The sequence below is a fragment of the Alosa sapidissima genome, chromosome 6, assembly GCF_018492685.1.
Source record: "Alosa sapidissima isolate fAloSap1 chromosome 6, fAloSap1.pri, whole genome shotgun sequence".
Lineage (NCBI taxonomy): Eukaryota > Metazoa > Chordata > Actinopteri > Clupeiformes > Clupeidae > Alosa > Alosa sapidissima.
Window position 1 is genome coordinate 17,077,132 of NC_055962.1, and position 25,000 is coordinate 17,102,131.

A 25,000-nucleotide genomic window follows, 5' to 3' on the forward strand; every position below is an offset into this window, starting at 1 on the left:
TCCTCTCCTCCTCTCTTCTCCTCTCCTCCTCTTTTCCCCCTTCTTTTCTCCTCCCCCCTTCTTATCCTTTTCTCTCTTCTTTTATTCCATCCTCTTCTCTTCTTTTCTCTTCCTCTCCTCCCCTGCCCTCCTCCCCTTTCCTCCCTCCTCTGGCGCTCCAAGCTCATAATAGCTTTATTGGTGTGTGTTCCCCTCGCGGCTATTTGCATTATCCCACAAGTGGAACATTTCTTCCTCTGATTGATTTGTTTGCTGTCGATCACATACTGTAACTCGTTCCAGCCTTTCCATCTGTCTCTCTCTCTCTCTCTCTCTCTCTCTCTCTCTCTCTCTCTCTGTCTCTCTCCCTTTTTCCCAACTCACACCACCTTCTGATGGATGGTAGCATCTTCCAGATAGATTTTAGTGACTGTTTACTGCTTCCCAGTCAAATGGTTAGTAGCTGTGTATTGCTCCGCAGTCAAATGGTTAGTGACTGGCTGTGGCTGTTGAAAATGGCTGTTATTAATTAACTACCATTCAGATAGATGACAGACAGATACAGTAGTTCAACAGATTCTACTATTCATACTGATTTGAATACATTTTTATGTGTGTGTGTGCTGTGTGGTGTGTGTGTGTGTGTGTGGTGTGTGTGTGTATGTGTGTGTGTGCTGCTCATAGAGTGAAATGCATGTCTGATAATTACAGTGTGGACTTGCGCTCTTTAATTATCGCAGGCATAGCTGCCCTATAATAGCCCTCTAGCGGATTACTAATTAAAGGAATGTATACAAACTAATAGCTTAATTATAGCATGTAAAGCACAAACATTTATGGGCATATGGTTCTTGTGCACGTCTGGAATGCCTGGACAAGTATGGAAATGATGAAATACGTTTTTCCAGATCTGAAAAAGTATGTTAATTTGGGTGAAAGTCTTGGAAAAGTCTGGAGGTTTTTTGCTCACAGAAATACACATGAAGGTCAAAGGTACATTTATACAGCAAAGCTAAATACATTGTTTCCCGACTGCCGTTGCGGTTTATTTTCAGTTTTTAAAGGTTAGGCGTAGTAGGCAGTAACGTTAGGAACCCCTGATCAATGTACACTACCGTTCAAAAGTTTGGAGTCACTTAGAAATGTACTTGTTTTCATCATTAATGTTGTAAATGACTGTTGTAGAAAGAAGTTGAAGTATACAGATGCCCATTATCAACAACCATTCATCCAATGTTCCAAAGGCACATTCTGTTTACTAATCTGATATCATTTTAAAAGGCTAACTGAGAAAACATTGGAGAACCCTTTTGCAATTATGTACAGTAAGCACATAATGTAATCTGAAAACTGCTGCCCTGTTTAAAAAAAACTCTCAGCTGGTATTCTGTCTATAATGGAGTACAATGGAAATTTCTAAGTGACCCCAAACTTTCGAACGACAGTGTATTTGGTTAGGCTGGACCAATGATTTCTGGCTGGACCAATGATTTCAAAGTTTACACACAAGGTTGGTGTCGTTAAGGTCGTTAAAGAAAAAAAATCAAACAATCAGTTTGGGAAAAGTATGGGAAATGTCCAGAATCTTTTGGAAAAGAGCAAGCGATCTGGTTCAGGCATAGGGGTCATGCATCATTGCATATTTCCATCATAAAATTGTCCCATCAAGCTACCAATTCCTTTGTTATGCAAGCTGATTAGGAAGCACAGAGGTAAAAGGCATCCCTTTGAACCCTTTTCAAATCAAATCAGAAAGAAATGAACTTGCCATGCTGCCTAAGGCTTGCCAGCTGACTGGATAATTCAGTTTTTTCGTCAGGGTTGTTCCTGCCTTCCTTAATGGAATCTAACGGAATACCCTGTGTTCTCACCATATCATTCTCTCTCGGGACAGAATGATAAAAGGAACTTGATTTTGTGTTGTGCTATCATCAGGTCAACTTCATCAGCCTACAGCCAATTGTTTTGTAGACATATCTTTTTGGAAGTGAATATGAGGAGTTCCCATCCATTTACTGTATAGTAAAACTCAGAAAATAAAACAAGTGCTATAAGAGTAAATAAGGTACTCTTTTGTGCACCTTGCGCACAACACTCTGAGGTCGCTTTGGATAAAATTATCTAAGAAATGATTTGATTTGAAATAAATGTATGTAACCCTCCCCATCTTCTTCTCCCCATCTGTGTGTGTGTGTGTGTGTGTGTGTGACTGTGTGTGTCTGTGTGTGTGTATGTGTGTGTGACTGTGTGTCTGTGTGTCTGTGTGTGTGTGTCTGTGTGTGTGACTGTGTCTGTGTGTGTGTCTGTGTGTGTCTGTGTGTGTGTGCGTCTGTGTGTGTGTGTCTGTGTGTGTGCGTGTGTGTGTGTGTGTGTGTGTGTGTGTGTGTGTGTGTGTGTGTGTGTGTGTGTGTGTGTGTGTGTGTGTGTGCTTAGCATCACACGGACATTTGGCTCGGGGAAGACGGAGAAGGGCATCTTCCAGGCGCTGAAGGAGTTGGGGTTACCAAGTGGGAAGGTGAGCACACCAGCCTGGGGATAAAGTCAAAGTCAAAGTCAGCTTTATTGTCAATTTCTTCACATGTTCCAGACATACAAAGAGATCGAAATTACGTTTCTCACTATCCCACGGTGAAGACAAGACATATTTTACCAATTTAAGTCCACAGACAAACATAACATTCAAGTAAACAAAAAAGTAAGTAAATAAGAGGGCACATATAATAATGAAAAAAAATAAGAGCAGCAAAATTTGGTTGAAATTGTGCATAGACAGTCAATAAAATACTAGTGCAAAGTCAGGCCAATAAAAGGCTTGGGTAGTTCTGTTTGACCTAAGAAAGAAAGTGACATAGTGGTGCAAGTTGTGTAAGAGCAGCAGAAGTGTTGTGTTTTCAGGACAACAACAACAAGTTGTAAAGTGTACAAGTGTGCAAGTGTGCAAGTGGAGTAGTGCACGCGGCCATTGTGGGTCCAATGTCCAGGATGTTATGTAGCTGAGGGTGGAGGGGGGAGAGGAGGGAGAGAGTTCAGCATCCTTACAGCTTGGTGTATGAAGCTGTTGGTGAGTCTGGTAGTGCGGGAGCGCAGGCTTCTGTACCTCTTCCCAGAGGGCAGTAGATCGAACAGATTGTGAGCGGGGTGACTTGCATCACTCACAATTTTGGTCGCCTTGCGGGTGAGGTGGGTGGTGTAAATGTCCTTCAGGGAGGGGAGTGAGGCACCAATAATCCTTCCAGCTGTGTTCACTATGCGCTGCAGGGCTTTCCTGTTGTATTCAGTGCAGCTTCCGCCCCACACAGCGATACAGCTGGAGAGGATGCTCTCAATGGTGCCTCGGTAGAATGTGGTCATGATGGCTGATAAGGGGTCAAAGGTCAGCTATCTCTGCACCAGTGGTGTCCATTAGATCAACATCAACAACAATTATGTTTATAATATTGGAGTGACTCAATATTCAATACACTTTACTTAGTATAAGGGAAAATACCCAGATATCATCTTGTGGGAGAAAGGGTTTACCAGAGACTTCTTATTTGAGAGTGTCAGGTGGGATTGACAGAAGCAGGTAAAAGGTAGACCTTTTCACCTCCTCTTCAGCTAGTGCTCTCAAACTAAACAGTTCAACAAGTGCTCACAACATCTAGTGCTCTTAAACTTAACAGTTCAACTAGCGTCATCAACCGCTAGCGCTCTCAAACTAAACAATGCACTTGACAATCTGGAGGGGTCAAAACTTCAGATATTTTGTGTGGAAACATTTATAGACCATTTATAGTTTTTTTTTTTCACAGCAGAAGCCAACTGCTAATCCTGTGAAATAATTTATGCTAAAAATGTCCCCATTTAGCCTAAAAATGTCCAGGCCTAGTATGGTGTCATGAGACTGCACCTGACAGAGCCCTCTCAGACTGCTTGATTGAAGTGGCCACAGCATCTCCGCGAGGTTACCCAACCAGGCCAAGATAAGCTTTTACATCAGATCCGCTCCACTTCTGTGTCAGCCCAATAATAACGAGCAAATATTTGCTGGTGAATGATTATCCCTGTGACCTGTGCGTGTGTTTGTGTGTGTGTGTGTGTGTGTGTGTGCGTGTGTGTGTGCGTGTGTGTGTGTGTGTGTGTGTTAATTTGATTAAAGCTCTTATTGGCACCGAGGCAATCTCATTCTGTGTGATGAGTACAGAGGCTTTCTAACCCTCAGATGACATTTCAGATTTGAACTCAAACAACCTCAGGTCACACACACACACACACACACACATGGACACACACACACACACACACACACACACACACACACACACACACACACACATGGACACACACACACACACACACACACACACACACACACACACACACACACATGGACACACACACACACACACACACACACACACACACACACACACATGGACACACACACACACACACACACACACACACACACACACACACACACACACACACACACACACACACACACATGGACACACACACACACACACACACACACACACACACGCAAACACTCCACTCTCTCACAGTTACTGTTGACTTTTGTTCCCTCCAGAACGATGAAATCGAACATTCGGTCTTCACCTACGAAATCTTCTATGCCCTCACACAGAAGATCTGCCCAAGAACGGACATGGAGGAGCTCTTCAAGAAGATGTACGTATGGTTTTGGGGGTTCTGCCAGTAGAACAATATAATAATAGAAGGTGATAATATCTCCCAAGATCATAGCCTTGACCCTCAAGGAGTGCCCCAAGCCTACTAATGATATAAAGCATATGCTGTATATCTGTACCTCTATACTGCACAGAGTTGACATATGTAGTGTAGTGTAAGTCACGTGATGAAAGGACAATAAACACGTTGCAGAAAGTGAGTTGAAAGGAGTTTAAACAGGGCACGGAGGTTGACTTCAGCCCCAGTCATGCAGCTAGGTCCCCTTAAGTATTTGGACAGACACCATTGTTGTGTTTTTGCGTCTGTATATTGTATATAGGCCCATTCACACCAAGAACGATAACGTTAATGATAACCATAACGATAAAAGCGTTCACACTGAACAACGATAAACAAAGTCTCTCCTTGTGTTATTGAATGTGACGGCTAAAATTCGATGGCTTCTGATTGGCTTTTTATCGTTCTCAAAATCGCTCTGAAAGTGATCCCCAACGATATCGCTCTTCATGACGTTATCGTTATAGTTTATGTGTGAATGTCGTCATTCATATTAACGAGAGCGATATTTGTTTATAGTTATCGTTATCGTTCTTGGTGTGAATGGGCCTTAACTCAAGGTGATGTACAAAAGTGTTGCATTACCCGTCGAGGCATTACAGGAATGACATTTTCATACATGGCCACCCTGTTTTTGAGTGTCCAAATGCTGTTTACGTCTAAAGTGCAAAAGAGTAGAAAAGTGCAAATACAAAGTATAGACAGATGGTGCATAGACAGGACAGGATATATAGTGCAGTGTAGACAGTAGTATACAGTTGGTTTACAGAAGGTGGCTTAGAGTAATATAAATTCAATATAAATATGTGCAGTGTATTAGCAGTTAGCTTATAAGAGCAGAATTGACAGCGAATTTGAAGTGGATTGGCTGGTGTGTGTATAGGGAGAAGCACTAATGAGTAGTGTTTTTTATATTATGAGTATTATGTGTGAGTATTATAAGTAGAGTGAGTATTATAAGTAGTGAAGCATTGTGCATTTTGTGTGCTGTGGGAGAACCTACTTATATTGACAAGGACTGTATGTTTGTTTTGAAGCGATGAATATTGATAAGATCTGGTTGTCTGCTCCACTAACTCCAGGGGAATCCTAACCTGCTTGGGATGTTTTTAACCAGTAACCTTTAATGTTGTTCACTAACATTAGCCGTCATCTCACTGGAGTGGTATTTAAACGTGCTTTTTTCATGTTTAAGTATGCCGTGGATCCATCCTGATGATGTCTAATCTATTTCTTAAGCCTCCATTAATTATTTCATCGATGTAACAGTTTTTTTTTCTCCCTAATTAATTTCTTTGCAGCAATGGGGACAAAACTGATTATTTAACCGTAGACCAGTTAGTCAGCTTTCTGAATGACGTAAGCTTTTTATCATACATTAACTACTTCCTGTGTCGCTGTCTGCCCTGTCACCATCGGTAGCTGTCACCTTTGGGAGGGATCCGAGGCGGAACCGGGTCGGAAGCGGGTCGGAAGCGGGTCGGATCCCTCCCTGAGTTTGGCGCTACTTTTCACTCATTTCCTGCTTCTTTGAAACCCCGCACATTTTCCATTGTGCCATCATCATCATTGTTGTCATGGCGGCTGGTCCAAACAAGATTCTTCTGGGTTCTGATTGGTAGTCAAGGTTGCTGCATGGCTTGGCTTTGCTTGGCTGTGTTTGTGTCTCTGTGGCTGTGTGTGCTTGACTGAGTGTGTGTGTGTGTGTGTGTGTGTCTCTGTGTGTGTGTGTTTGAGCTGAGCTGAGCCTTGTGTGCATTGCATGTGTTGTGCTGTGCCTTGTCTGTGCTCTGCCACTTGGCCTAACCCACTGAGAGCTTTCCTGAAGATGCCAAGTTCACACACATTCTACTACTGCTACACCACTCCACTTCAACACAGACTTTACACTCCCGACAGGCACAGCACAGCCCAAAACACACACAGCTAACACTAACCCAGGAACAAGTGGAAAGATACACCCTCCGGCACGCATGACACACACACACACAAATACACAACGGAAACAAAGATGACACACTGCAGCACAGAGATACAAACTGTTCTTTGACACACACACACACACACACACACACATTGATTGATGGCATGTCTGCTTGCAAGTGTCACTCTTCCTTTTCACTCATCAGCCAACTAAACACACATGTGTCTCTGTGCGGTGTGTGTGTGTTTTTAGGTCATTATTAGTGTAAGTGTCTTACCTCATTGTGCACTTCTTTGTTCAGCTGAAGGCACACACACACCTGTGTGTGTGTATGTGTATGTAGTTCAGCTGAAGGCTGAGTGGGCTTGGCCTCTAACATGGTTCTACCTCTGCACTGCTACAGAATCAGCGAGATCCTCGCTTGAACGAAATCTTATTCCCGTTCTACGACGTGAAGCGTGCCACGCAGATCATTGACAAGTACGAGCCGGACGCTGACCTCAAGAAGAAAGGTCAGTGTGTGTGTGTGTGTTTGTGTGTTTGTGTGTGTGTCTATATGTGTGTCTGTGTGTGTGTGTGTCAGTCTGAGACTGTATGAGAGGATTCCTGGCCCTTTGCTGCCATCTGCAGGTGAAACCATCTTCTAATATTGTAGAACATTTTACCTGACTCAATAGGAAACAATATATACACTATATAGTTTATACACATACACACACACACACATAGGCACACAGATACACACGCACAAACTTGACTCTGTCTCTTCATCCTCGTTAAGGCTGCATGTCGAGCGAGGGCTTCTGCCGGTACCTGATGTCGGATGAGAACGCACCTGTGTTTCTGGACCGGCTGGAGGAGTACCAGGAGATGGACCAGCCGCTGGGCCACTACCTGATCAGCTCCTCACACAACACCTATCTGACCGGACGCCAGTTCGGTGGACGCTCTGCCGTCGAGATGTACCGCCAGGTGCTACTGTCAGGCTGCAGGTACTGTATGTCCACTGTATGTCCACCGTGACCTTTGACCTTTGAACGTTCACTTCAAGCTTTCACCCTAACACTATAGCCCCCCCTACAAATTGAGATGTCGATGTCATCACACATCCACAATGAAATCTAAACATTTCAGTGGGCCGCTTCAGCCTAGAGTCCAATGAAGGCACAGGAGCACACAAATAACTTTAAGAATGTATTAATAAGGTGCAAATGAAAGGATGAACTTTGACCTGTGATGCCTGTTTCCTCTTTTATACTGTAATGTCCTGCATGTGTGCAGATGTGTAGAGTTGGACTGCTGGGATGGAAAAGGAGAAGATCAGGAGCCAATCATCACCCACGGCAAAGCAATGTGTACTGACATCCTCTTTAAGGTCAGTTTGCACACACACACACATACACACACACACACACACACACACACACACACACACACACACACACACACACACAAGCATGCACACACACACATACTGTACATACACACACACACATGTACACATACACACACACACATGTACACATACACACACACACATGCACACATACGCACGCACGCACACACACACACACACACACACACACTGATGCACGCACGCACACACACACACTCACACTCACACACACCCCCCATTCCTCATGATCTACTGACATTGCGTGCTTGCTGTTAAAGCAAATGTTTGACCACAACACCCCCCTGTGGCCTAAAGAGGGACAGAAAACCCACAATCAAACAATAAATGAATGCATTCTGCTTTTTGATCATCAGGAAACTTTTTCTGTATGGAGCAGAAAATGCTGTAGGCATATGTGCAGAATTGAACCGTGTGTGTGCGTGTGCGTGTGCGTGTGTGTTGGCGTGTGACCCCTCAGGATGTCATCCAGGCAATCAGGGACACTGCGTTTGTCACGTCTGACTACCCCATAATCCTGTCTTTTGAGAACCACTGCAGGTGAGCTCCCTGTTATTATGATAATGTTCAGGGTCAAACACCATGTCCACTTCTCTGGCCACACAGGGCAGTTCACTAGGCACTCTGGACTCTATTGAACTTTATACCCCAGAGACAAGAAATACTTACTGTTTTGTGTCTGTACTCTTGCTCTATGTTGAATGCTCTATGTCAACCATAGTAAACAATGGTTGACAACTATTTCTGTTTTTTTAAGTGCCTTATTCTCATTCTATTGGGCATGTGGTTGGTGTTTCTGTTGCTACAGTAAGTGTCCCTGGTGACGTCCCATGATCCTCCTGTGCTCTGCTCTGCCCCTCACAGTAAACCCCAGCAGTACAAGATGGCCAAGTACTGCGAGGAGATCTTCGGGGACCTTCTACAGAAACAGCCGCTGGACGAATTCCCAGTACGTCACCAATGCACACTGGTCATCTAACGTAGGACGCTAGCATGCAGTGTAGTTTGACAGTCAGCAATATATGTTTCAAAGACATATTTATCTATGTATGTGTAAACATAGACAATAAATGTGTATACCGGTATATATATTAAAAAAAATTATAATTCTTTTTGTGAAGCGACCTTGGGTGTCTTGAAAGGCACTTTATGGGGCAGCCGTGGCCTACTGGTTAAAACACATCAGATCTCAATGGGGAAAAAACATCATGCTGGATATCTACATTACATTACATTTGGCTGGCGCATTTTTAGCCAAAGCGACTTACAACCTGGTAAACAGTTTAACGCTTTTAAAACAATTCTCTCAACAATTCTAGAACAATGTAAAACAATTCAAAAGTAAAATAGAGAAAAGTGAATCAGTGAGTGCTGTTTTTATACAGTCAAGGCAGGTGGTAAGTGCTAGAATAAGTTAGTTGTAAGTAGTGCTACGAGAGGAGATATTCTTCGGGTCTTCAGGAGTTTTTTGAAGATGGAGAGGGATGTCCCTGCTCTAGTAGGAACTGGTAGCACGTTCTACCAACGAGGACCAACAGATGAAAAAAGTTTGGATTGACCTGAGCGTACCGGTGGCAGAGCTAGACGATGTTTGTCTGAAGAGCGCAACGGTCGGGGGGGAGCATATATGGCTGGATGAGGGCATTCGAGTAGGTGGGAGCAGTAGGTTTAGCTGGGAGGACCAGCAGTTTGGTTTTTGAGAGGTTTGTTGGGTGGGTGCAGTTGCCTGTAGAGGTGTGTGCGTCCTTCCAAGGATATCCCTCCCCAGACCATCACTGGCCCACCACCAAACCAGTCATGCTGATTGATGTTACAGGCAGCAATACATTCTCCAAGGCATTTTTAGACGTCACATGTGCTCAGGGTGAACCTGGTCTCATTTGTGAAAAGCACAGGGCGTCAATAGTGAACCTGCCAATTTTGTATTCTATGGCAAGTGCCAAATGAGCTGCATGGTGCTGGGCAGTGAGCATAGGTCCTTCCAGAGGCCATCGGGCCCTCAGGCCACCTTCGTGAAGTCTGACAGTGTGGTCAGAGACATTCACACCAGTGGCCTGGAGGAGGTCATTTTGTAGGGCTATGGCAGGGCTCCTACTGTTTGTTGTTGCACAAAGGAGCAGATACTGGTCCTGCTGCTGGGTTAAGGACTGCCCAGCTCTCCTAGAGCAACTGTCTCCTGGAATCTCCTACATGCTCTTGAGACTGCGCTGGGTGACACAGCAATCCTTCTGGCAATGGAACATATTAGTGTGCCATTCTGGAGGAGTTGGACTACCTGTGCAACGTTTGTAGGCTCCAGGTACTGGCTTATGCTACCAGTAGTGACACTGACCCTAGCCAAATGTGAAGTAGTGAAGAATCAGTCAAGGAGGATAAAGAATGTATAATTTGCCTGTTTTTACAGACCTAGACCTAGACCTTCTTCCTTTCTTGTCAAAGTTTTTGGAGAAAGTGGTCTTCAAGAAAGTCTTGGACTTACTATATCAGAACAACCTGCTAGACCCTATGCAGTCTGTTTTCAAGAGTCATTCTACTGAAACTGCTTTTCTGTCTGTGACCGAAGCATTGAGAGTAGCTAAGTCCTCATCTAAGTTGCTAAGTCATTAGTATTCATTCAACTAGACTTATCTGCAGCCTTCGATACTGATAACCATGACATTCTCCTTTCTACACTATCTGGGATGTCTAGGAAAGCCATTGACTGGTTTAAATCCTACCTTAAAGGGCACATGACCTCACCACAGGTGTGCCTCAGGGATCAGTATTAGGGCCCCTACTTTACTCTATTTACACACTTCCTTGGGTGAGACCATTCGCTCCCATGAATTTGATTATCACTGCTATGCGGACGATACTCAACTTTACCTGTCTTGAGCTTTTGGTGTTTCCACCACAAAGCACACCTAAGGACTGGGAGCTGAACGCACTAGCAAGTGTCCTAAAAGTGCTGGTTCACTGACTAGCATTAGCCCTAATGTGTCAGGAGGGAGCTAAACTCATAAGCTATTACATATTTAAATTAGCTTCATTGACAGGCATCATAATTTTATGGGATGCAAAATGTTAAACTACAATAAAACAAAAAAAGGGGGCAAATTAGAAGGATGGAGCCCAGGGAAGTGCAGGGTTTAGTCACACAGTCGAAACTTCACACATAGCCTAAACGCACCCCAGTTTTTGACTCAGTGTCAGAATGTATGGCTACTTCCTTAAAATCCAACATGTCTTGCCATTTTAAGTATGCATGATTGTCTCATTATGTATTTCATAATGCTGAAAGATGGCTATAGACACGTCATATTATGTGTTAAAAGCAGCATCGCATTATAAATGTAGAAAAAAGGGCATATTTTGGTGCCCATATTTGAAGTCAAGAAAGGGGCCACTAGGGGGCGCTATGTGTTGGGGTCCATTTCAATTTTTGATCACTAGGGGTAGTGCTACCTGTACCAAGTTTCGTGCTTTGTGCAAAAACTGAACGATTCAGGTAAAAATCTGGCCTTAGCTGCTGTACTAATAAATGCAGAGACCAAATTTCCCTCACAAGATCAAAAGAGTATTTATACTTTATAAATAAAATGTATTATTAATATTATTTTTTTTATTATTATTATTATTATTATTATTATATACAGTACAGTGAGTGTAGTATAATATTGACTCATGGTGTATTTTTTAGATGATGTTAGTGGTGCAGACTATGAAAATGATTACCCCATGTTAAGTATGATTTGAAAGAAATACCCAAGATGCCACTCGCTCAAGATTAGGAGCACCAGCATGGAGCTCTTTTTTGCTGTTTAGTACAGCTGTATCTCTAAAGTAAAACAACACTTTAATGTGTGTATGTGTGTGTGTGTGTGTGTGTACGTGTGTACGCGTACATGTGCGTACGCGTGTGTGTGTGTGTGTGCGTGCGTGTGTGTATTTGTGTGTGTGTGTGTGTACGCGTGTGTGCATACGTGTGTGTGTGCATGCGTGTGTGTGTGTGTGCATGCGTGTGTGTGAGTGTGTGTGTGTACGCGTGTGTGCGTACGTGTGTGTGTGTGTGTGTGTGTTGACAGCTTGAACCAGGACGTCCTCTGCCCTCCCCCGCTGACCTCAAGAGGAAAATCCTCATTAAGAACAAACGACTCAAGCCAGAGGTGGAGCAGAGTATGTTCACACTACAGCCAATCACAAATAAGTTACATATCCAAACAGCCAATCACAAATCAGCCACATACCTATCTAGCCAATTAGCCATCATTTGCATATCCAAACAGCCATTCACAAATCACACATCCAGCCAATTAGCCATCATTTGCATATCCATACAGCCAATTACAAATCATTCACATATTCATCTAGCCACTCACAAATGGTTTACACATCCATTCAGACAATATTCAATCCAATCAATATTCAAGGATTATGAATAAACAATGATTATTTTAATCAATATTGAGATTGTGATTATTAACATGATTATGCAATGATTTGGAAAGACCACTCATTTTCACTAAAATTCAATATGAAATTAAACTGAAAACAAATGATAGAATGAATGTAAAAAATATTATGTAATATAATGTGATATTATTTCATTTACACTATAAAGCAAAGGGGTATGGTGGATTTATATCTTATATAAAACACAATTCAGCGTTGGATCTAGGTTATGTTGTTTTCATAATTTTTGGAAGTCATAATGGAAATTTGATTTTGATTAATTGCACATCCCTTACTTGTTGTTGTAATTATATAATCAATCACAATGCAATTTCCAGCCACACTGGATTTATGTGTATTTATAATAAATATATATGTTGGTGTGTGTGTGTGTGTGTGTGTGTGTGTGTGTGAGCAGAACAGCTGGAATCCTTTAAGAAGCATATGGAGGCAGGAGAGCTACTTATCCAGGCCAACTTGGAGGATGAAATTGAGGAGGAGAGTGAAAACAGTAAGAGCAGCACACACTCACACACACACACACACACAATTACTCACACACATACACACATTTTTATTAAATTAAAACTTAGGCAAGTGCGGCCTTCTTCCCTATCCTGACTACCCTTCTTCCCTTAACTTAACCTTGCTTGAACTAGTTCTATTATATTCTATGCCAATAGTACTTAAGTATAAGTATATATACTTTTTTGATCCTGTGAGGAAAATTTGGTCTCTGCATTTAACCCAATCAGTGAATTAGTGAAACACAAACAGCACACAGTGTGGTGAAGCACACACTAATCCTGGCGCAGTGAGCTGCCTGCTACAACGGCGGCGCTCGGGGAGCAGTGAGGGGTTAGGTGCCTTGCTCAAGGGCACTTCAGCCACGGCCCACTGGTCGGGGCTCGAACCGGCAACCCTCCGGTTACAAGTCCAGAGTGCTAACCAGTGGGCCACGGCTGCCCACTTATAGCTGCACTAACATGTCCTAGTTTTGCATGTCCATTGTGTTACATGCTCCAACTCTAAAGCACTTTGAGCTGCATTCTGTGTATGAAATTATTATTATTATTATTATTATTATTATTATTATTATTATTATAGTTGAACTATACCTTGAAAAACCTTTGGATAAAAGCTTCAGCTACATGTAAGTGTAAGTGTAAACTCAACTGGACTATGTGTGTGTGTGTGTGTGTGTGTGTAGCTGAAGGAAAGGAGGGGAAGACTCCCAACAATATCTCATCAGAGGAGCCCAGTGAGAAAAACACGGAGAACAGTGTCAAGAAGGTACGCACACGCACACACACACACCACACACACACACACAGCAGGATCAAGATGGCAACAGTGTCAAGAAGGTTCGCACAAACAAATGATTGAGTGTGTGACTCGCTTTAAGCTAGGTTGTAACCAGCTAGCTCTCTATAGCAGTTTAAAGTGTTCTACCAAAGAAATACGCTTTCAAATAGCCTATTTCAACTTGTGGGTTCAATTCCCGGCTTCCACCGTTGTGCCCTTGAGCAAGGCACTTCACCCCAACTTGTTCTGGGGACAATGGCCCTTGTAATATAATTGACATTATGGAAGTCACTTTGGATAAAAGCGCCTGCTAAATGAATACATGTAAATGTAAACTCCCTCAAAGTGAACTGGCTAATTGAAAGTGCTGCGGTTAAAATGTAGCCAAGCCAGCTGCCATGTCTCAAAACTCCCTAACAGTACTGTTTGGTCTAAACTGGGTTTTGGGGTAACTTTAGTCCTCAAAGAACAATATGTATAATGTATAGAACGCTGGTCATTATTGGGAAAATAAGTCCCGACAGGACTTAGGGACTTATTTTCCCAATAATGACCCGGCGTTCTATACATTATCCCGCTTATTACACGGCTACTTGGCAAAACGAAACAATAAACTCCCCACGATATGACTCTTTAGCCTACATAGCCTAGGCTATAGCCTATTTGTTACCGTTTATCGTGGCATTTGCTGACAAACAAATAGTTTGCCACAACACATGCTGAACTTGAATCAAACATTCTTTAGAACACAGCTGATCAACCGTCTGCTTTTCACTTTTGAATGAAGTTCCAGTAGTTGCGGAGTGATATGAAACATCTGAATTAGAAGCACAAACTCTGTTGCCATTGACAGCGGCCCTCTAGTCGAAAATAATGACCGCTAGATGACCGCTTTGGGAAATCCTATTCAAGTCAACGGAGCGTTCTACTTGCATTGTGAAGAGCTGTGTAATAAAGTAGGCTATCCTAATGATACTAATTTAATAATTGGCAAGAAATAGTTGCGCTCGACTCAACGTAAAAAAGTGGAATTTAGGTGTGAAAACAAAGGAAGCACTAGATGAAACAAAAAGCAAACGCACTCTCAACGACGGCATTGGTCGAAGCATGTCCGTCTTGTGACATGCTTTCTTGTTGAGAGTAAAAGCTTGAGAATGTGTTTTTTGTTTCATCTAGTAATTTAATAATTGACACATTTTATTAGAGGTTCCTCTATTTGGAAAAGCAGTATCCACCACTGGTCTGGACCCACACATACAGTACACTGTGTATGAGACATTGTAGAATGTTTTGGTCCATCAGTGACTTCCTGATTGATTGTAGGTCCCAGACGATGAGGCCACAGAGGTTTCCGAGGCGACGGAGGCCACAGACGCAACAGACATGTCGGAGGCATCAGATGTTGACAACAACAAGAAGGTGATAAAGAGGAGTCTCTCTCTCTCTCTCTCTCTCTTTCTCTCTCTCTCTCTCACACACACACACACACACACACACACACACACACACACATGCATACCACACGTGAGTGTGTGTGTGTGTGTGTGCTTGTGTGTGTTTGTGTGTGTGTGCGCGCGCACACGAGAGAGTGAGTGAGAGTGAGTTGAGTGTGTGTGTGTGTGTGTGTATGTTCCACTGCCTCTGATCTCTGCCCCCGTGTGACGCTTCACAGGAGGGGGCTGAGGATGAAGAGCAGACGGAGTCTACTGAGGACGTCATCGCCAAATACACCTACGTGGGGGCCACCACCAACATCCACCCCCTGCTCTCCTCCATGGTCAACTACGCCCAGCCAGTCAAGTTCCAAAGCTTCGATCACGCAGAAGGTGTGTGTGTGTGTGTGTGTGTGTGTGTGTGTCTGTGTCTGTGTATGTTTGTGTGTGTGTGTGTGTGTGTGTGTGTGTGCGTGCGCCCTGGTGATTAGCTCATGTGTCCTAACCGTGTGTTTCCACACACCGAAATTTCGTGTCGCTCTCATTGAGGTTGAATGGAGACGAAATTCGCCCTGGTTGGGCGAAATGAGGGCGAATTGGCGAGGCAGGCGAAACAAAGTTGGCGAAAGTTTAACTTTATTTAAGTGAGGACCATTCGAGAACCAATCTTTGTGTTTGGAGGCGGGAGTTACAAAAAAGTCTGACCAAGATGGCGGAGACTACCTGAGCTGTAACACGAAAATTTGTATGTGATTAAAATGTTTCTACACGAACATTGGCACTTGTATCAACACGAATTTTATATGCCACACAAACTTAGTCAGAGCACATACACCACTAAATAGACCACTATATATGTTAGTTTAAACACTCAAACTTTTTAGCTAGCTGACAGGCGAAATGCTAGTATTTTCAGACATTGGATTGCATTGTAAACCTAGCTAGACAGCTAGGCTACATGCTGCAACACAGATATGAAATATATTATGTCTTATTGACCTTGTTGTTTCTGTTTGTGCTGTGTTGTGTTTTGTTTTGTTTGGTTTTGTTTTGTGTCTCTTGAGAGGAGAAAGGCTCACTGTTGCTGTTCTCTCTCTCTCTTTCTCTCTCTCTCTCTGTGTCCTGTCCTGTAGAGAAGAACATTCACCACAACATGTCCTCCTTTAACGAGTCGGTGGGCCTGGGCTACCTGAAGACTAATGCCATCGAGTTCGTCAAGTATCCTTCACCGCACACAGGACAGGGGCAGGCTGTGTGTGTGTGTGTAGGGGGCGGGGGGGTATAGATAAGTTTATGTATGACTGTGTGTGTGTGTGTATGCTCTTGTGTGTGACTGTGTGTGTGAGTCAAAAAATAGAGATGTGTGTGTGTGTGTGTGTGTGTGTGTTTGAGAGTGAGAGTGGGGATGTAAAGGTGTGTGTGTGTGTGTGTGTGCCAGCTAGCCTAATGAGGTCAGTCCAAACCCATCTGGACTTTAGCTGCCTCTGATGCAGCTCTCTGCACTGGCTCCTGGACAGACACATACACACACATGCGTGCGCGCGCACACACACACACACATACCCACACACACATGCGTGCATACGCACACACACACACATACCCACACACACACAGACATTCACATCATTCACACAGAGGATACGCAAACACAGACACATACACACACATGCACAATACACATACACACAGACACACACGCGCATTCAGATACACATACACATAGAGGACACACAAACACGGACATAGATAACATACACGCAAGCGTGTGCGTACACTCACACACACACACATTCAGAAAAACATGTCAATACATGTAGATAGATAGATATACTTTGTTGATCCCTAGGGGAAATTCAAGGTCACAGCAGCATACAGACAACACACACATTCAATAACAGCAGAAAAAGTAATTAAAAGTATATAATATAAAAAACACAACTAAGCAATAAGGACTGTAGAAGATAAAGAATATACTAAATATACAAAATACAAATTATACTAAATAAAACTTAATCAAAATGAATTCTAAAAAAAAAAAAAAAAAAGTATCCACATAGTGGGTGAATAATCAATCAGGTGCGCTTGCAATGACTGAAGCAGGGACTGAGCAGGGACTGAGTGATGTGTCTGATAAATACACACATTCATACACACACAAATGCCCATCATTTCATTAACTCTACTCCTTCCATTCCACACACACACACACACACACACACACACACATACATACAGTCCCTCTCCTCCATTCTGATCGTTGTGTTAGTTAGTGTCCTGAGCACAAGTTGCGCAGCTACAACAAGAGGCAGATGAGCCGCATCTATCCCAAAGGCGGCCGCGTGGACTCCAGCAATTACATGCCTCAGATCTTCTGGAATGCCGGATGCCAGATGGTCTCCCTCAACTTCCAGACGCCAGGTGAAGCACCGTCAGCAAACACCAGGGGGCGCCACAGGGCCTGTCTAAAATAAAATCCCCACTGTTCAAAACTAGTAGTGGATGAGCCAAGGCGAGGGTCGTGACTACCACTTGGGCAGGAAATGGATTGAGTCCCAGAGGAATGGATGATTGTATTGTGCTTTTGAAAAAATGCTTTTTGATTGTGCTTCTTGATTATATTGATTTTGCTGTGCTATAACGTTATACGTTATTGATTCGCTGACTATGTTGTTAGATGTAGGTGACTATAACGACAGATGTTACCACTTTCTATTGCGTAATACCTGGAGTGATCTGGTTACTGTAAGGAGGTTTGAAGTTTGGGAATTGCAGAGCTGAGAGCAAAGTATACCTCCATACACACATATACATGAGTGTGTTGTGTAAGTTCACAAAGCTCGTGTAGTGTCACCAATCATTACCATGACCAGGCGCAAAAGAGTTCAGATGCTGGTGTACTCCCAGGTTCTGAGCTCAGCCTATCACAGTTGCCTGTGTCCTCCCAGGATCTGAGCTCAGCCTATCAGAATTGCCTGTGTTCTCCCAGGATCTGAGCTCAGCCTATTACAGTTGCCCGTGTCCTCCCAGGATCTGAGCTCAGCCTATCAGAGTTGCCGGTGTCCTCCCAGGATCTGAACTCAGCCTATCACAGTTGCCGGTGTCCTCTCAGGACCTGAGCTCAACCAATCACTGCAGCCGGGTTCCTTGCAGGACTTGAGTGCCTAAGGCAAGTTCAATGTCAAAACGTTGCTACGGATTCCGGTTTTAATGACATGTTTAGTCGCAACGGTATGCAGTGACATGCAACAGGCTATTGAGGTAATTTTCTCTCGCTTGGTGGGTGTGTCAGAGGTGCTATCCTACCAGCATTAATGTGTTTACAAAATGCACAGATATTCAAAAGGCAGTGCACACAGCGTATTCAAGTCATTTAAAGATGAAGATAAGAATGAGAAAGTTATGAAAAATAAATGTTCTTGCACACACACATCATTCAACTAATCACTGTTTATGTTTAATCAAACACTTTGCAACATTCTGTCCGGGTTGAACTCAGCCCCTGAGGAACATTACATCACTTATCTGCGGTGCCCAGTGCCTCTACTGGGCATGCCCAGTGTGTATGTGTTTTAGCTGGAGGTTATGAGTTTGTTTAGTGGACAAAAGCAGGACAAACTCCACCATGAGATATAATGCACAATAACCGTCTGTAAGGAAACGAAGAGTGTGTGTGTGTGTAGGTGTAGGTGTGTATTTGTTTGTGTGTGTGTGATGGTATGGGTGAAGGAGTTCACCGATGAGCTTATCTGATGTGACGCAGGACACACACTCTCTCACACATACACACACACACACACATGCATGCATACATACATACATACATACATACATACATACATACAGAGACACAAAGGAATGCTCCTGAACAGATGCTAAGCAGGCAAAGGGCACTGTTCATGAAACTCAGGTAATGTTCCAGGCATTCGCATGTCATTAAGATCAAACCACACTTGCACACACACACACACACACGCACACACACGGACACACACGAGAGCACAAAATTACACACACACACATTCATCCGCACGCATGAACACACACTGTTACACACTCGCTCATACAAGCACACACACACAACTATTTTCACTCACATGGGCACACACAGAAATGCGCATGCTTCTACTCACATGCACATACACACTCTCTCTCTCTCTTTCTCTCTCTCTCTCTCTCTAACAGATGCAGAGGCATAGCTGGCAGCACAAGTCTCTGAACATATGGCTTCTACAGAGTTGGCAAATGCTACATCAGCAGGATGGGGGGTGTTGGGTGTGTGTGGTGGGGGGGGGGGGGTGATGTACTGTAGAAGAAAGAGAACAAGGAAGGAAGAGGTGTAGATATAGAGAGAGAGAGCGAGAGAGAGAGAGATCAGGGGCAAAGGAGAAAGTGAAATGGGGGACATGGCTTTTGGGAGTTGATCCAAAAACAGGGACACAGAGGGATCCAGGGAAGGGGGTTGGGGGGGGGGGGGGGGGTAAGGTGCGGCGAGAGTGGTGTTGAGAGAGAACACCAAAAAGAAGGAGAAAAGAAGGAAACAGGAGAGAGAGAGAGAGAAAGAGAGAGAGAGGTAAAGTGGGGTGAGAAGGGCAGGGAGAGGAGAGAAAAGAGACAGATGAGGGAAATGGGGCAGTAGCCTCTCACACTGAGGCATGCAGACTCTCTCTCACACACACACACACACACACACACACACACACAGTCCCTCTGTTCATCTTAGTACATCTACCCCAGTTACACAGCTGAGGATCACCTCTCTCCATACACACACACACACACCACTGAGCAGCACTGCAGCATTTCCCATCATGCATCTGCCCAGTTGGTGCCCTCTATTAGGAGGTAAGCAAAGAGCCATGAGACAGAAACACTGCTCTGAACATTCTGATCTACATTCCACACACACACACACACACACCAGGATTGTTTGACTGTTTAAACGAAGGACTGCATGGCATTAAATGCAGCTTATGGAGCAGATGTTCCCTTTGAAGATCGCTAAAGTAATCTAGCTATATAGGTAACTCTGTAAAAATGCCCCCTTTACCCCTTTATAATCTCAGAGGAAAGTCACAAACACTTTATTTAAGGTATGGGCTAATGTGTTTTCTCTCTTTAGAAGCTGCAAGCCAAAATGTCCAAAAACAGATAGAAAATTTCTCTTAATGTGAATAATAATTTTGCACCATTAAAAATAAGTACCTTTGCTGAGTAAGCATATCAGCAATGTAAATCAAACAGAATCACTCGCACAGGCCTTTGTTTCATACAGACAGATATCATTTTTTATAGCATAATCAAAAAAGATTGAATATTCATGTACTCTCACAGACACACATGCGCGCGTGCGCACACACAGACACACACACACACACACACACACACACACGAGTACAACTGTGTGTTAGAGGAAGCAAGTGTTTATGTTTGTGACACATACATCATGACTGCAGATGAGTCCCTACATAAGGTCTGATGCTTACAGGACTCTCCCCAAAACACAACAAACCAAAGAGCTCTGTTTCCATGGTTATTTCTCCGCTCAGCTCTGCTGTGCTAGTTTTGGAGAACCCTTCATCTCTCTCTCTCTCTCTCAGTCACACACACACACACACACACACACAGTAGTCACGCCTCAGCTCTACCACTGCCACACACACACACACACACACACAGTAGTCACGCCTCAGCTCTACCACTGCTTTGCTGCACAGCTCTGTGTTTTGTGTGTAATGGTGCACCGTTTTCAACTCTCTGAAAAGGGCTTTGCATAATTCCCTCTGGAAGCTCTCTGTATCTCCTCCTGTTATTTGCATTGGCCATTCAGGGGTTAAAGTGTTAGTGTTCAGATCATAGACTGTATATATATAGAACTATATATACAGTCTATGGTTCAGATTGGTAAGGCACAGGGATGCCCTCTTCATCTTTCCATAAGCTCAAGTATCTCTTGTTATTTGCGTTGGGCATTCAGGGGTTAATGTGTTTGTTCAGGTTGGTAAGGCACAGGCCACAGGGATGCCGCCTTTATCTTTTCTGACCTGTATGGTCATTTGAGGACACGTGATATCACTTGTTGTTTTGTGAATGCATTACTATAAACTTGTTTCTTGCTCCGTTTTTACTTCTTTTTTTTATTTTTATTTTAATTTTTAATTTTTTTATTTATTGTCTCGCTCTTCTCCCATTTCCCTTTATTTTCCCTCTTTCCTTTCTTCTCTCTCTCCCACTGCATTCCCTCACTCTCTCTCTCCTCTCTTTAAATCTCTTCTCTTTCTCTTTCGCTTTCAGATCTGTCCATGCAGTTGAATCAGGGGAAGTTTGAGTACAACGGCGCGTGCGGGTGAGTTCTAATATCCCATAATCCCCCCCCCACACACTAGCGGCGCCCCTCATCAATTAAACCGTGTCTCATTCCATTAGCTGTTGCCACGGGCAACGTTTAATAACTACTGTCCACATTAGCGCTTAGCAAGAACCACCCAGAATCGGCTAAACCTAAAGACCTCCTGCACACGCACACACACACACACACACACACACACACTTCATTACTGTCTCTGTCTTTTGTGAGCGCTCTCTCTGTCTCACACACACACACACACTTCATTACTGTCTCTGTATTTTGTGAGTGCTCTCTCTGTCTCACACACACACACTCTTTATCATATATCACTTTTTCACACACTCCAACAGTAGGCTATACAATCAAAAACGCTCTCTCTCTCACACACGCACGCACACACAGGCTCACACACACAGCCGTAGGGTTGGTGTGTGTCCTCATGTGGATTAAAGGCCTTGCGTCATAATATATGTTTCTTAGTTACCATTTAAAGATGATAAGATGGCCTCTACATCATTAGATACAGCATCCAGCACTGCCTCAGGGCTGTGTGTGTGTGTGTGTGTGTGTGTGTGTGTGTGTGTGTGTGTGTGTGTGTGTGTAGCTGTGCATGAAGGTGTCCATGTAATTTTTTTAAGTAGGTTTTATTTTTGAAAATGTATTTGTGTAAAGGTATTACAGTTTGTGTGTATGTGTGTGTTGTGTGTGTGTGTGTGTGTGTGTGTGTGTGTGTGTGGCAGGTGGTAATTATTTCTCCCATTAATTGTCAAGCAAAAGATGGATGGGTGTTACATTTCCCATTACGCGACTCCTGCACATTACTCTCTATCACACGCACGCACACACAATGCAGTACAGCACACATGCTTGGCCGCACAGGCTGGAGATTGAAACGAGTTTACTCACACACTCACACACACACACACACACACACACACACACACACACACACACACACACACACACCAATAAAAAGTAAATGCAGTTCTTAAGGAACTAGAACTAGAACTAATGATAAAAGTGTTAAGTGCTCCCCTAATTCCACTGTTTCTTATTGTAAGTCTGTGTGTGTATTATGTTGTGTTTGTCCATCCTGGGCTCCCGTAGGTACCTGCTGAAGCCGGACTTCATGCGGCGTTCCGACCGCACATTTGACCCCTTCTCGGAAACACCAGTGGACGGGGTCATCGCCGCTACCTGTAGCGTTCAGGTACACCAGCATCTGGCCAGTTGCCATAGCAGCAAGCCCAGCTGAGACAACAGTCTCGTTGCTAAATGACAGTTCTGCATTTGCACAATGGCTTCAGTCCCCTTGAGTTCTAATGCGCTTGGTCCTAATCCTTGTTCTGGTTTCTGCAGGTGATCTCAGGCCAGTTCCTGTCAGACAAAAAGATCGGTACGTACGTAGAGGTGGACATGTACGGGTTGCCCACGGACACCATACGTAAGGAGTTCCGAACGCGCATGGTCATGAACAACGGGCTGAACCCTGCATACAATGAGGAGCCTTTCATCTTCAGAAAGGTGTTTATCTCTCTCTCTCTCTCACACACACACACACACACACACACACACACACACACACACACACACACTGACACACACACACACAAACACACACACACACAGGAAACGGCACATTATATACATGTTGTGCTTTGCGCTTTTGTCTGACGAGTCTAGAGTTCATGGCATGTTCATGTTCTACTTTCACCCATTCATTAAACCAGCTGGTTTATGGTCACTGTACAGTTGCACCATTACCAGTCAGAACTGGACAGAACTTTGCCATGTAGCAGACAGAGCAGGGGTGGGCAAACTGCGGCCCGCAGGCCAGTTTTTAAACCCAATGTGGCCCTGGAGCCACAAAGTTTGCCACCCCTGAGATAGAGGAAGTAACGGTCAGGGGGACAGACAGAGAGAGAAAGATAGACAGAGAGAGAAAGATAGACAGAGAGAGAAAGATAAATGAAGGTAAGTCAGGTAAGTTAGAACTAAAAAAAAAAACCAGATGATTATGAAAGAGTTTAAAGACACAGCGACTTTGTGGAAGAGAGATGAGAGGAGAGGTGAAATGAGGACAGAAGAGAGAGATGGGGTGGAGGGAGGGAGGGAGGGAGGGAGGGAGGGAGGGAGAGAGAGAGAGAGAGAGAGAGAGAGAGAGAGAGAGAGAGAGAGAGAGAGAGAGAGAGAGAGAGAGAGAGAGAGAAAAGAGTCCTGAAAACAATGAGTGTGATGAAAAAAACTTTAGGGAGCAAAGTATGGAGAAAGACTAGAATGAGAAAGAGGCAAAGAAAGAGAGATATGGTGGGAAACAAAGAGAAAGACAGAGAGAGGGGTAGGGAGAGAGAGAGAGAGGGATGGAGGGAGGGAGGAGAGAGAGGGAGGGAGAGAGAGGCATAGTGGGAAATATAAAAGAGAGGGAGAAAGGGAGAGAGGGAGAGAGAGAGGCATAGTGGGAGAGAAAGAGAGGGAGGGAGAGGGATGCATAGTGAGAAACATAAAGAGAAAGAGAGAGAGTGGGAAACAAAGAGAGGGAGAAAGAGGATGTCACAGAGGGGTAGAAAGAGAGCAAGGGAAAGAATGGGTTAAAGAATGGGAGTTGGACAGTAGAGAAGGAAGAGAGTCAGTCAAGAGAAGGAGTGGTGTGTGTGTGTGTGTGTGTGTGTGTGTGTGTGTGTGTGTGTGTGTGTGTGTGTGTGTGTGTGTGTGAGGGGAGGAGATTGTGCTGAGCACAGCGGATTGCGGTAGTCACTGAGCCAGAACACCAGCTAGACATAAATCACACACTGCCGCAGTGCTGCTGGAGACTAGACAGCACAGGCACACAGACACACACTCATGCGCATACACTCACACTCACACACACAGGCACGCACGCACGCAGACACACACTCATGCGCATACACTCACACTCACTCACACACTCACACACACAGGCACGCATGCACGCAGACACACACTCATGCGCATACACTCACACTTACTCACACACTCACACACACAGGCACGCACGCACGCAGACACACACTCATGCGCATACTCTCACACTCACTCACACACACATGCACACACACACGGCACTCTCACACATAAACAGACATGCACACGCATAAACACACACACTCACACGCACACACACCCGCATGTACACACACCTGCACGCTCACTTACACACGCATGCACACACGCACGCACGCGCACACACACACACACGCATTACACATGCAACCTCATTGAGGCAAGTACTCTTTTCACACACACATACACCACACTTCCATTCACATACACACTGCACATTTGTGTAATTACAATATAATGTAACATTCTAATTCACACATTTATATATAGTCACTTTCTCTCACACACACTTGCACTTTCAAACCAGAGGCGATTGCTCTAAGACTACAGGG

The 25,000-nt window shown here is 44.0% G+C and overlaps 1 protein-coding gene across 5 annotated transcripts in view; it reads left to right on the forward strand.

Moving 5' to 3' along the window:
- The window catches only part of LOC121711885 (1-phosphatidylinositol 4,5-bisphosphate phosphodiesterase beta-4-like), a 94,118-nt gene that overhangs the window by 53,128 nt on the left and 15,990 nt on the right, over positions 1-25,000 (forward strand). For all 5 annotated transcript variants that reach the window (XM_042095754.1, XM_042095752.1, XM_042095757.1 and 2 more), the window contains exons 10-27: positions 2,413-2,494; positions 4,553-4,653; positions 6,033-6,090; positions 7,059-7,167; positions 7,437-7,647; positions 7,937-8,030; positions 8,530-8,609; positions 8,934-9,018; positions 12,134-12,224; positions 12,919-13,011; positions 13,711-13,793; positions 15,129-15,224; positions 15,478-15,631; positions 16,372-16,456; positions 17,535-17,659; positions 21,533-21,584; positions 22,695-22,797; positions 22,947-23,111. In XM_042095754.1, coding sequence (XP_041951688.1) covers positions 2,413-2,494; positions 4,553-4,653; positions 6,033-6,090; positions 7,059-7,167; positions 7,437-7,647; positions 7,937-8,030; positions 8,530-8,609; positions 8,934-9,018; positions 12,134-12,224; positions 12,919-13,011; positions 13,711-13,793; positions 15,129-15,224; positions 15,478-15,631; positions 16,372-16,456; positions 17,535-17,659; positions 21,533-21,584; positions 22,695-22,797; positions 22,947-23,111 — 1,867 coding nt within the window. The remainder of the gene's footprint in view (positions 1-2,412; positions 2,495-4,552; positions 4,654-6,032; positions 6,091-7,058; positions 7,168-7,436; positions 7,648-7,936; positions 8,031-8,529; positions 8,610-8,933; positions 9,019-12,133; positions 12,225-12,918; positions 13,012-13,710; positions 13,794-15,128; positions 15,225-15,477; positions 15,632-16,371; positions 16,457-17,534; positions 17,660-21,532; positions 21,585-22,694; positions 22,798-22,946; positions 23,112-25,000) is intronic.